Raw genomic sequence first — 13,755 nt, 5'->3', positions numbered from 1 at the left:
CCTAACCATCCCAGTCACAGTGGGTGTGTGTTGTGTACAGTGTACCTAACCATCCCAGTCACAGTGGGTGTGTGTTGTGTACAGTGTACCTAACCATCCCAGTCACAGTGGGTGTGTGTTGTGTACAGTGTACCTAACCATCCCAGTCACAGTGGGTGTGTGTTGTGTACAGTGTACCTAACCATCCCAGTCACAGTGGGTGTGTGTTGTGTACAGTGTACCTAACCATCCCAGTCACAGTGGGTGTGTGTTGTACTGTGTAACTACCTAACCATCCCAGTCACAGTGGGTGTGTGTTGTGTACAGTGTACCTAACCATCCCAGTCACAGTGGGTGTGTGTTGTACTGTGTAACTACCTAACCATCCCAGTCACAGTGGGTGTGTGTTGTGTACAGTGTACCTAACCATCCCAGTCACAGTGGGTGTGTGTTGTACTGTGTAACTACCTAACCATCCCAGTCACAGTGGGTGTGTGTTGTGTACAGTGTACCTAACCATCCCAGTCACAGTGGGTGTGTGTTGTGTACAGTGTACCTAACCATCTCAGTCACAGTGGGTGTGTGTTGTGTACAGTGTACCTAACCATCCCAGTCACAGTGGGTGTGTGTTGTGTACAGTGTACCTAACCATCTCAGTCACAGTGGGTGTGTGTTGTGTACAGTGTACCTAACCATCCCAGTCACAGTGGGTGTGTGTTGTGTACAGTGTACCTAACCATCCCAGTCACAGTGGGTGTGTGTTGTGTACAGTGTACCTAACCATCCCAGTCACAGTGGGTGTGTGTTGTGTACAGTGTACCTAACCATCCCAGTCACAGTGGGTGTGTGTTGTGTACAGTGTACCTAACCATCCCAGTCACAGTGGGTGTGTGTTGTGTACAGTGTACCTAACCATCCCAGTCACAGTGGGTGTGTGTTGTGTACAGTGTACCTAACCATCCCAGTCACAGTGGGTGTGTGTTGTGTACAGTGTACCTAACCATCCCAGTCACAGTGGGTGTGTGTTGTGTACAGTGTACCTAACCATCCCAGTCACAGTGGGTGTGTGTTGTGTACAGTGTACCTAACCATCCCAGTCACAGTGGGTGTGTGTTGTGTACAGTGTACCTAACCATCCCAGTCACAGTGGGTGTGTGTTGTGTACAGTGTACCTAACCATCCCAGTCACAGTGGGTGTGTGTTGTGTACAGTGTACCTAACCATCCCAGTCACAGTGGGTGTGTGTTGTGTACAGTGTACCTAACCATCCCAGTCACAGTGGGTGTGTGTTGTGTACAGTGTACCCTAACCATCCCAGTCACAGTGGGTGTGTGTTGTGTACAGTGTACCTAACCATCCCAGTCACAGTGGGTGTGTGTTGTGTACAGTGTACCTAACCATCCCAGTCACAGTGGGTGTGTGTTGTGTACAGTGTACCTAACCATCCCAGTCACAGTGGGTGTGTGTTGTGTACAGTGTACCTAACCATCCCAGTCACAGTGGGTGTGTGTTGTGTACAGTGTACCTAACCATCCCAGTCACAGTGGGTGTGTGTTGTGTACAGTGTACCTAACCATCCCAGTCACAGTGGGTGTGTGTTGTACTGTGTAACTACCTAACCATCCCAGTCACAGTGGGTGTGTGTTGTGTACAGTGTACCTAACCATCCCAGTCACAGTGGGTGTGTGTTGTGTACAGTGTACCTAACCATCCCAGTCACAGTGGGTGTGTGTTGTGTACAGTGTACCTAACCATCCCAGTCACAGTGGGTGTGTGTTGTGTACAGTGTACCTAACCATCCCAGTCACAGTGGGTGTGTGTTGTGTACAGTGTACCTAACCATCCCAGTCACAGTGGGTGTGTGTTGTGTACAGTGTACCTAACCATCCCAGTCACAGTGGGTGTGTGTTGTGTACAGTGTACCTAACCATCCCAGTCACAGTGGGTGTGTGTTGTGTACAGTGTACCTAACCATCCCAGTCACAGTGGGTGTGTGTTGTGTACAGTGTACCTAACCATCCCAGTCACAGTGGGTGTGTGTTGTGTACAGTGTACCTAACCATCCCAGTCACAGTGGGTGTGTGTTGTGTACAGTGTACCTAACCATCCCAGTCACAGTGGGTGTGTGTTGTGTACAGTGTACCTAACCATCCCAGTCACAGTGGGTGTGTGTTGTGTACAGTGTACCTAACCATCCCAGTCACAGTGGGTGTGTGTTGTGTACAGTGTACCTAACCATCCCAGTCACTCAACCACAGAAATCCCAGGGGGACTAGAGGCCAGTCAGGAACAGTCACAGCACATTGTCTTTGTTTGGCGTCCTGTATGCCAGGCTGGTGTCACAACACAGGAGACACTGGTGGGGAGGGAGAGGGAAGGGGGAGAAAAGGGGGGAGGGAGAGGGAAGGGGGGAGGGAGAGGGGGGAGGGAGAGGGGGGAAGGGGGAGGGAGAGGGAAGGGGGGGAGGGAGAGGGAAGGGAAGGGGAGGAGGGAAGGAGAGGAAGGGAAGGGGGGAGAAAAGGGGGGAGGGGGAGAAAAAAGGGGGGAGGGGGGAGAAAAAGGGGGGAGGGGGGAGAAAAAAGGGGGGAGGGGGAGAAAAAGGGGGGGGGGGGGGAGAAAAGGGAGAGGGAAGGGGGAGGGATAGGGAAGGGGAAGGGGAGGAGGGAGGGAGAGGGAGGGGAGGGAGGGAGAGGGAGGGAAGGGAAGGGGGAGAAAAGGGGGAGGGAGAGGGAAGGGGAGGAGGGAGAGAAGGGGGAGAGAAGGGGGAGAGGGGAGGGGGGAGGGAAGGGAGAGGGAGGGACTACTGCTCACTAAGACTGACCCCAGGAACATACACAGTAACAAACTTCTTCAAATACTAGCTCGAGCTAGAGTTTTTGTCTGAAATGCTGGATAATCAGCTGAAATAATTAGCTGTACAACAACAGACAGGGCTTTATTTAGCTAATTACATCAAGACAGTAAGATATAAAGGCCTAAAGCCCCCCCCCCCCATGACTGAAGTCAGGGAACGGTCAACCTTCTCTTAGTTTTTTTTAAAGGTCAGGCTGGGGTCAGCAGCCTGTCACGTGATAGTGTGGTGGGGTGTTTTTCCTGGTTCACAGATCAGGTTGCAGAAGGGAGGTATCACATGACCTGGTTGCATTGGTTTCCACCATCTGAAACCTCATCTTACTGAGCTAATGCTGTGATGGGGAATATAGTTGTTTTGATGTTTATTTGAGAGAGAGAGAGAGAGAGACAGAGAGACAGAGACAGAGACAGAGACAGAGACAGAGAGACAGAGAGAGAGAGAGAGAGAGAGAGAGAGAGAGAGAGAGAGAGAGAGAGAGAGAGAGAGAGAGAGAGAGAGAGAGAGAGAGAGAGAGAGAGAGAGAGAGAGAGAGCGAGATGCCTGAGCAGGTGGTTATGTCATCTTCTGGATCAGTGACGTGACGAGCAAATGGCTTGGCACAGAATGTGGGTGCGTGCAAGCCTGTGTATGCGTTTGTGTGTGTGCATGCAGGAGTGAAAGAGGGAGGGAGAGTATATAGGCTGAGTGTGGGTGTGCCTCTGTGTATATGCATAGGTTAAGTAAGAAAATGTATGAAAAAGTCGCTCTGGATAAGAGCGTCTGCTAAATGACTAAAATGTTCAACGTTAAATTGGGAGTCTAAGTGAGGGAACTCTGAACTACTCCCTCCATTCGCATTAGAGGTGTGGTATTTGTATTAGTGCTTGCGACACAGTTCTTGGTAAGATAACCCTTCTGCAGAACATATAAATACCCTTCCTGCTTATCCAATCTAGCCTAATAATAAACAGTTACCGGAGCTTTGAAAGGCATCTCAACGAACATAACAGACAAAATAACTGGAGTACAGGGTTGTCTGGAGGTTGAGGTTAGGGTTTAGAGCAGAAGGAGGCCAGGGGGTGGGACAAGGACGGGGTGAGGCCAGGCCTGGGGCAACCCAACACTAGTAGCCCAGGGGTTATGCCACTCTGCAGTACAGCCAGCAGGGGATTCTGCCCTAAGAGACACTAGGGGTTAAGCTACTCTCAGATATCAGTGGACCACTACTGCAGTAGACTACAGCCACGGGCCTGGGGCATTTTGACCTAAGAGGGGTATACGGCTCCCAGTCAGAGACAGGCCAAAGGCCTTCTTTTTATGGGTCTACCATCCCACACCCTGCCGAACCCCCTCCATGCCCCCAGAGCTGTAAACACTTTTAATAGCCCGAGTTCAAAGGCTCTGTTTCCATTTAAGCTCATTAAACTGTTAAAAAGCAGCAGTTTCAGAAGTCTGAGCAGACACCATGGCACTGGTACTGTCAAGTCCAATTAAATGTGGCTTCCATAGATTTTTAGACAGCGGCTTTAGTGGGGACTTTAACAGTGGAATATAGGCACAGTCACCAACTTTCACCCACATTAACAGCTATGGTGGTGTTTTGTAGGGAGGGAAACGCTGGTCAGAGACAACTTCCATTAGATTGTTTGTCAGTCTTGCTTAGAGCACTCGTTTGCTGTATATTGCTTTAATGTAGGCCTAGTCTCTCGTACTGGGATAGAACTAGGGGCCCGAGTTGTTCCTGGTCAGATCATACAGTCATGTCAACAGGGCCACTGATAACCACCACCCTTCTCATCTTCCTGACTACTGCAGTGTGTCCAGTGTCCACTAGAGGTCAGAATGACAGGTGGAGTCCAGACTGATGGAGTTGGCGTGAGTGGATGAGGCTGACTTGTGCTTGGCATGTGTGTGCGTGCGGCAGCAGACTTACGGGCTGGAGTCAAGGCTGATGGAGTTGGCCTGGGTGGAGGACGCCGATTTGTGATTGGAGAAGACGAGGAGACTGGGCGAGGCGTGGATCACGTGGTCCACCAGGTGCCCCACCGACAACGGCCGCATCCGCGTCCCCTCCTGTACGAACAACGAGTTCCGGCTGCAGGCAAACACACAAAATGGTGGTTAGTTGGATTGTGTGTGGAATCAAAGCAAATGAATGTACGGTATCCACACTGTTTGAAGACTTCCATTTTCTTTTGATTCAATTATGTTTTGTCCAGCTTCTGTGAAACATTTGAATGTGTAGAATTCCTTTTCCTTTGCCCATGCTATGAAAAGTGTGACTTCCATTACTGACGGTATTGGAACTGGGACTCCCTCACAGTGTGTCTCTCCCTCTCGGAGGTGTGGGCATTATATTAGGACAGGGTATATAAGGAGGAGTGACAGCCAGGTACTCACTGGTTAGGGGTACCGGGTGGGGAGCGTGTGGGCAGGCTCTGGGTCTCCAGCCTCTCGTCTGATAGGCTGTTCCTGCTCAGCGCCTCCCAGTCTGTCCCGCCCATCAACTTCCTGGCCATGGGCTTACTGGGAGACCTACTCAGACAGGAAACACATCTCTTAGAGACTTATCCAAGTAGACTCACAGGGGATTTCTAACATTTATTTACTCAGGGGCGTGAATACTTTTATCTAATCAAGGTATATTAGTGCTTTATTTTTCATTAATCTTTAAAAAAGATTAGTATTTTTCTTATTTGACAGAGTATTTGGTATAGATCGTTGACAAAACATAACAATTAATCTATTTTAATCCCACTTCGTAACACAATAAAATGTACAGAAATCCAAGGGTAGGTGTAGACTTTCTACAGGCACTGGACATATACAGTATAGTGTTGAGTTGCATTACCTGGCAAACACCCTGTTCTTGATTCCCTTCTCTTTGCCATACTGCACCGACTGCACCTCTGTCCTCCCGCTGCAGAGAACACGTTCAAACAACATCCAACCATCATTTTAGTAACATTCAGCCACATCTTCCAAACTGCTGTGCTGTGCTGCACCTCACATCCCAACTGGAGCTTAAAAAATGCATAAAAAACCTCACCACTCTGTTTCTGTTTCACCAATATCTCACAGCACAATCTAGAAGGACGAAACTCTTGGCCCCCTTACCACCCCCATCCCCTGCACAGCTCAAAGCAAATGCTCAAGTACTTCAACAATGAACAGTTTATGTTTGTTTGTACTATTTCTAATCTGAGAAGTGAATCCATATGAATAATAGAATAACTCATTTTCCCCCAAAAGCGTTTTGAAAGGACTGAAGAAAAACAAGATCAGTTTTGGGGCATCGTTAATAATTAATCTACCTTTCCAAAGATGAGAGCACGACAGGCAACCGCTAACGGAACTCCCCAAACACTGACTATAGATGCCACTCATCGTGACCTAGCAAACATTTGACCTCTGTCGACATTTCAGTGCTTTGTAGGTATAGTGCACGCGCGTTGGTGCATGCACATGTGGCAATGGGGATTTTCTCTTACCAGTAACGGAACTTGGAGCCTAGGGTAAAATAGTGGGCAAAGAAGTTCTTCTGATGGGGAACGGGCCGGTCCAGACGGAAGAAGGTGTGGTGTTCTACACAGGTCTTCCATAGGTTCTTACAGGCTCTGTAGTTTACCATGTTAAAACCCAGCAAGGACTCCCTTGTCTCATTCTGCAGAGGGAGGGAAAGGGAGGGAGAGAGAGAGTGAAGGAGGGAGAGGGAGAGAGTGAAGGAGGGAGAGAGAAAGGGAGGGAGAGAGTGAAGGAGGGAGAGGGAGAGAGTGAAGGAGGGAGAGAGAAAGGGAGGGAGAGAGTGAAGGAGGGAGAGGGAGAGAGTGAAGGAGGGAGAGAGAAAGGGAGGGAGAGAGAAAGGGAGAGAGTGAAGGAGGGAGAGAGAAAGAGGGAGAGAGAGTGGAGTAGGAGAGTGAAGGAGGGAGGGAGAGAAAGAGTGAAGGAGGGCGAGAGAGAGAGAGTGAAGGAGGGCGAGAGAGAGAGTGAAGGAGGGCGAGAGAGTGAAGGAGGGCGAGAGAGTGAAGGAGGGCGAGAGAGGAGGGAGGGAGGGAGGGAGGGAGGGAGGGAGGGAGGGAGGGAGGGAGGGAGGGAGAGAGGGAGGGAGGGAGAGAGAGTGAAGGAGGGAGAGAGGGAGAGAGAAAGGGAGGGAGTGAAGGAGGGAGGGAGGGAGAGAGAGAGTGAAGGAGGGAGGGAGGGAGAGAAAGAGTGAAGGAGGGAGGGAAAGAGTGAAGGAGGGAGGGAGAGCGAGAAGGAGGGAGGGAGAGAGAAAGACAGAGTGAGTGACAACAACAATGAGAACACATCATTCAAGGTGTGTGTTCAGCATGCCTGAGTCAGCAGTAGTGAGGTGTTGAGTTAAAATCTTGGTCCTATGGTCACAGACGTGGGGGGGGGGGGAATAGATGGGGAAATAGAATGTGTTGGACTAGCCATCATGATCCGGTAGGTTTGTGGCACGAGGCGAGGAGACAGGCAGTTAATCCCCATCTGTAGCCCCAACATCCCCATACCCATCCCTCAGCCTCCAGGGTTTCTCCTGAGGGCACATGCCACTTGTCATGAAGACATGGTATTCCCCATTCCCACTTGGGTCATAATGTTCACAGAGACAGCCATAGCATAATGTTCTAGTAAGATGTCTGCTCATATAGCATGTGAGCCTACTGTTCAGAAACAGACCACTACCTAGAAGTTTAGGGTCAGGGTTTTTTTTTTTTTTTTTTTTTTACATTGCGACTTTGCTGTGACTGTCCACACCAGCATCTTGAAACAACGTCAAGGAAGAGCAGGTTCTCTGAACAACCCCATCATCATGTAAAGTAGACTGGAGCTCCCCTCGCCTCACCATGAGGTCAGATAATGTTGGGCGATTATGCCTGGCTCGCAGTCGGCGTTCCAATTAATCCCAAACCATTTCTGTATGGACCTCGCCCTGTTGCCCAGGGGCATTTTCATGCTGAAACAGGAAAGGGCCTCCCCAAACTGTTGCCACAAAGTTGGAAACACAGAATCGTCTAGAATGTCATTGTATGCTGTAGCGTTAAGATTTCCCTTCACTGGAACTAAGGGGCCTAGCCATGAAAAACAACCCCAGACCATTATTCCTCCTCCACCAAACTTTACAGTTGGCACTATGCATTCGGGCAGGTAGCGTTCTCCTGGCATCCGCCAAACACAGATTCATCCATCGGACTGCCAGATGGTGAAACGTGATTCATCACTCCAGAGTCCAATGGTAGCGAGCTTTACACCACTCCAGCCGACGCTTGGCATTGTGCATGTTGATCTTAGGCTTGTGTGCGGCTGCTTGGCCATGAAGCTCCCGACGAACACATCTTGTGCTGGCGCTGCTTCCAGAGGCAGTTTGGAACTCGGTAGTGAGTGTTGCAACCGAGGACAGACTATTTTTACGCGTTACGAGCTTCAGCGGTCCCGTTCACTTCGCGGCTGAGCCGTTGTTGCTCCTAGACGTTTCCACTTCACAATAACAGCACTTACAGTTGACCTGGGAAGCTCCAGCAGGGCAGACATTTGACTTGTTGGAAAGGTGGCATCCTACAATGGTGCCACGTTGAAAGTCACTGAGCTCGTCAATAAGGCCATTCTACGGCCAATGTTTGTCTATGGAGATTGCATGGCTGTGTGCTCGATTCTATACACCTGTCAGCAACGGATGTGGCTGAAATAGCCGAATCCACAAATTTGAAGGGGTATCCACATACTTTTGTATATATAGTGTATATACAGTGCATTCGGAAAGTATTCAGACTCCTCGACTTTTTCCACATTTCGATACGTTACAGCCTTATTCTAAAAATGGATTTAATTGCTTTTTCCCCTCATCAATCTACACACGATAGCCCATAATGACAAAGCAGAAACAGGTTTGTAGACATTTTAGCAAATCGATATAAAAAAATAAAAAAAACTGAAATATCACATTTACATAAGTAATCAGACCCTTTACTCAGTACTTTGTTGAAGAACCTTTGGCAGCGATTACAGCCTTGAGTCTTCTTAGGTATGACCCTACAATCTTAGCACACCTGTATTTGGGGAGTTTCTCCCATTCTTCTCTGCAGATCCTCTCAAGCTCTGTCAGGTTGGAAGGGGAGCGTCGCTGCACAGCTATCTTCAGGTCTCTCCAGAGATGTTCGATCGGGTTCAAGTCTGGGCTCTGGCTGGGCCACTCAAGGACATTCAGAGACTTGTCCCGAAGCCACTCCTGCATTGTCTTGGCTGTGTGCTAGGGTCATTGTCCTGTTGGAAGGTGAACCTTAGTCTCAGTCGGAGGTCCTGAGCAGGTTTTCATCAACGATCTCTCTGTACTTTGCTCCGTTCATCTTTCCCTCGATCCTGACAAGTCTCCCAGTCCCTGCTGCTGAAAAACATCCCTGCAGCATGAGGCTGCCACCACCATGCTTCACCATAGGGATGGTGCCAGGTTTCCTCCAGACGTGACGCTTGGCATTCAGGTCAAAGAGTTCAATATTGGTTTCATCAGACCAGAGACCTTTAGTCCTTTAGTGCCTTTTGGCAAACTCCTAGCGGGCTGTCATGTGCCTTTCACTGAGGAGTGGCTTCCGTCTGGCCACTCTACCATAACGGTCTGATTGGTGGAGTGCTGCAGAGATGGTTGTCCTTCTGGAAGGTTCTCCCATCTCCACAGAGGAACTCTGGAGATCTGTCAGAGTGACCATTGTGTTCTTGGTCACCTTCCTGACCAAGGCCCTTCTCCCCCGATTGCTCAGTTTGGCCAGGCGGCCAGCTCTAGGAAGAGTCTTGGTGATTCCAAACTTCTTCCATTTAAGAATGATGGAGTCCACTGTGTTCTTGGGGACCTTCAATGCTGCAGAAATGTTTTGGTACCTTTCCCCAGATCGAAACTCTACAGACAATTCCTTCAACCTCATGGCTTGGTTTTTGCTCTGATATGCATTGTCAACTGTGGGACCTTATATAGACAGGTGTGTGCCTTTCCAAATAATGTCCAATCAATTGAATTTACCACAGGTTGACTCCAATCAAGTTATAGAAACATCTCAAGGATGATCAATGGAAACAGGATACACCTGAGCTCAATTTCGAGTCTCATAGCAAAGGGTCTGAATACTTACGTAAATAAGGTATTTCAGTTTTTTTATTTTTAATACATTTGCAAAAATTTTGAAAAACCTGTTTTCACTTAGTCATTATGGGGTATTGTGTGTAGATTTATGAGTAACATGTTTAATTTAATCAATTTTAGAATAAGGCTGTAAAAAAGTCAAGGGGTCTGAATACTTTCCGAATGCACTGTATATATGTGATGGGATATATAGACAATATGGACAGCATATGGATGAATATGTAGTATATCTGAAGAACAGTAGATGTATAGTGTATGTGTGTATATATATATATATATATAGCTCGCAGGAAACAACTTACTACTCCAGGAGAAACATTTTAAAGGGGGGAAATTAATTTCCTGGTTTGTTGTTGCTTTTTTAAAGCGTGTGCAGTGACCTGCGCTCACATGACCCATATGTCCATGGGTGCGTCCCAAATGGAACCATATTCACTATATACGCCTCTACTTTTGATCAGAGCCTTGGTTGAAAGTAGTGCACTAAATAGGGAATAGGGTTCCATTTGGGACGCAGCCCCATGAATAATTCAGTCTGAGTGACACCATGGAGGCTGGCTGACGGTCGCAGTGCTTTTAGTACAACTGCTCTGGAAAAACACCTCCTCCATTATGAAACCAGGAAAGGGGGGAGGGGGATTGGATGGGATGGGGGTGTTTTGGGGATCTTTTCCTGGGATTCCATGGTTCTATTGTGGGGTTGAACAGAGGATAGGAGGGAGTAGGAGAAGGAGCCTGCAGCACTTTTGATTCTGTTTCAGATCACGCTCCCCACCTCCACACCCAAAATGCATTATCTATTCTTCATAATTAATAAGCATTTAACAGGCTCTCCCTCCTTCGCTCTTCCAGATTTCAGTGACAGTCAGCGGCGGAGCAGGCCGGTGATTATGCCAGCAAACCAGTTAATCAAATAAACAAATATGGACGCTGGGTCTGGGTGAGGGGGCAGTTAATGTTGTTAATGTCTAAGCTAGGTTGTTTCAGATTGATATGGTGCCTGTGGTGTGATGAGGGACCAATGGTAGGTGGTCAGTTAGTCCATTAGCAGTACTAGCTAGTTTCCTCCCTGAGGAAGAGCCAGCGAACTGGGTCTGGTTTGGGGACACTTATGACAGGGAAGCACCGTTACACAAGCTGAGGCAGAACCTGTGGCTGTGTTCACTGCTGTGTTTTCTGCTAGGTAAGTCTTCATTCCTACTGTATGAAACACATTGCTGCTAGATTAGTAGACCCCACCTCACATTTTATTATCAAAATAAGGACAGTGAAAACGACGGCTTGAATACCTACCACTTCTCTCCTGAGCTGAACGAAGAACTGTTTGCACTTGAACGATATTTTCACAATCTTCAACCTGAAAGGGGTGAGCGAGAAACACACAGAAATTACGTCACAATGTGTGTCACTGCAGAGGGTCTCCTTCCTTCACGGCTCAAATCAGAGCCTCCGCTGCAGAGAGCAGCTGTCTCCCCATCAAGACTAATCCCCCCTCTCTTCCCTCCTCCCTCCCATCCCCCTCTCCTCTGCCTCCTCCTCTCTTCCCCCCCTCCTCTCTTCTACATGACTCACAACTCAGATAAATATATTTTACATTCACACTCTCTCTCTAAAACAGCGTCATCTAAGATAGCTAATTTGTCAGCCCGTTGTGGACATCAATAGGAGTGAGGCTAGAATTCACACATCTCTCTTAGATACCGGACCACTCTGCTTTCTGCTCTCTCAGAGGAGTAACATTGTGTATCGCCTTTTAATAGTAGTGGCAGCCAAGCCAAACAGAGAGAGTGGTCGATAGGAGCGAGCCTTCTCGCGTCACGGTGGAGGACAGCTGTTGCGAAACGCGCCACTGTTAGCAGCCCTAATTTTAGCCTGACTGGAAAGCATAGGAGCCCATATATTTTCAAATGAGCTGCCTGTGCTACAGCAAGCAGCTGGCTTTTAAGAACGGGGGTGTGTGCTGTGAGGTGCTGGTGGGGGGTGGGGACGTGTGTGTGTCAGTGTGTCAGTGTGTGTGTGTCTCTGTGTGTTGGATTATTACTCGTCTGGTGGGGATTTGGGCTGTGCTATCCCACACACTTCCAGTAGCCCCTCCAACTCAGCTGAATATTAGAGATTTCTAAGAATTAAAGCTTTGGGCCTCAAAGACAATCCACATGAAAGCCTAAACCGCTCTGAGTCCACTCTGAGAGGAGATGATCTGCAGTTCACAGATGAATATGTAAAACAGTTATGTGATGTGCTTAGAATAATCATATTTAACACTTCTCGGAATGCTTCTGCAACCTGGAAGACGGAAAATATGTCAATGATATAGAACTAAAAAAAAGTAAATAAATAAAATACATATCCTCATATTTCCTCTTCCTACTCACACACACAGTAAGTGTTTGCATTTCTAACTAATAGTACCGAAGTAGACGCTCTGCGTGATCACAAACAAACCCCTTGTATCAGCGATCAAATTAATTATCTGATTTACTAATCGCCTCATGTTGTATCAGAATCAAAGCCTCCAGTTTGTCACTCACCAGGGAAAGCAGTTGATTCGCACCCTGTTCTTGTAAACCACAATCCCTGCTGACATCACCCCAATTAAAATCTCAGTGTTGCGTTGATCCTGGAACACACAGACAGAGACAGAGAGACAGACAGACAGACAGAGAGAGACAGAGAGACAGACAGACAGAGAGAGAGAGAGAGAGACAGACAGACAGACAGAGAGACAGAGAGACAGAGAGAGAGAGAGAGAGAGAGAGAGAGAGAGAGAGAGAGAGAGAGAGAGAGAGAGATGAGGAACATTTCGGTGGATTAAGTGTCTAAACACCCTGACAGTGGGCAAGCCTGGTGGAAGCTTTGGAGGGGGTATAGACACAGACCCTCTCCCCCTATGGCAGGGGTGTGGGTACAGACACAGACTCACTCCTCTTATCTCTCTAATTCCCCTCCCCCCATCTCTCTATGGCAGGGTGGGGGTAAGGGTATGACAACAGAAAGGGGGCAATATAGTCCCCAGTTTAAAATGGGGCACAACCACTCCACCTCTTCACTGTAATAGTCAGTGTGATGATCATTCTAGAGCAAAAATGGCTGGATGGACAATGGTGGCTGGGGCCTCAGTTGAGATCTGCCATTCACTCATAGTACCAAGAATTTTGTGACCTGCTTTGTCTTATGAACCAAACCTAGACAGACAGACAGACCAAGACACCCAAACATGCACATAAAAGCACCCAGACAGACAGAGACAGACAAAGACACATTATCTGGGACAAAAAGAGAAGTCTGTCTAATCGGACAATGAGGGAAATCTCTGTACTCCAGACAATCGCTGGATTAGTGGACTCCCCAGTCCACAGACACAGCTTGTCAAGGCTCATTGGTTCTGCTGTTCCTCAGCTGTAAAGGAATCCACAGCCTTAAAGGGATACTTTGGGATTTTGGCAATGAGGCCCTTTATCTACTTACCCAGAGTCAGATGAACTCGGACACCATTTTTTATGTCTCTGTGTCCAGTATGAAGAAAGTTCTAGGTAGTAGATACCCATAGACTTCCAGTCATTGCGCTAATGCTAGTTAGCATTGGCTTGCGAAACTACCTCTAACTTCCTTCCCTTTAAAAGCTTCATGAGGCCCTGGCGGCTGGGGCCAGAGGAACATGCAGACTGTACAGTAGAATTACATACTACTGTTTGTCGCTCTGGATAAGAGCGTCTGCTAAATGATGTAAATGTACTGTAAGCGCATGTTTCAACCTTCATTCTGCCTCAACCTACTTCTACCTAATGGGTAAGAAAGCGCAGGCTTTTCT

General features: G+C 48.1%; 1 protein-coding gene across 3 annotated transcripts in view; it reads right to left on the bottom strand.

Annotated features, from left to right (window-relative positions):
* The window catches only part of LOC121555173 (tyrosine-protein phosphatase non-receptor type 4), a 107,674-nt gene that overhangs the window by 18,406 nt on the left and 75,513 nt on the right, over positions 1-13,755 (bottom strand). For all 3 annotated transcript variants that reach the window (XM_041868999.2, XM_041869000.2, XM_041869001.2), the window contains 6 exons: positions 12,476-12,564; positions 11,238-11,301; positions 6,304-6,476; positions 5,664-5,732; positions 5,213-5,347; positions 4,746-4,907 (listed from right to left, as the gene is read on the bottom strand). In XM_041868999.2, coding sequence (XP_041724933.1) covers positions 4,746-4,907; positions 5,213-5,347; positions 5,664-5,732; positions 6,304-6,476; positions 11,238-11,301; positions 12,476-12,564 — 692 coding nt within the window. The remainder of the gene's footprint in view (positions 1-4,745; positions 4,908-5,212; positions 5,348-5,663; positions 5,733-6,303; positions 6,477-11,237; positions 11,302-12,475; positions 12,565-13,755) is intronic.

The sequence above is a fragment of the Coregonus clupeaformis genome, chromosome 40 (genome assembly GCF_020615455.1).
Source record: "Coregonus clupeaformis isolate EN_2021a chromosome 40, ASM2061545v1, whole genome shotgun sequence".
In the NCBI taxonomy this organism is placed as follows: domain Eukaryota; kingdom Metazoa; phylum Chordata; class Actinopteri; order Salmoniformes; family Salmonidae; genus Coregonus; species Coregonus clupeaformis.
This window is presented reverse-complemented; position numbering and strand designations above follow the sequence as displayed.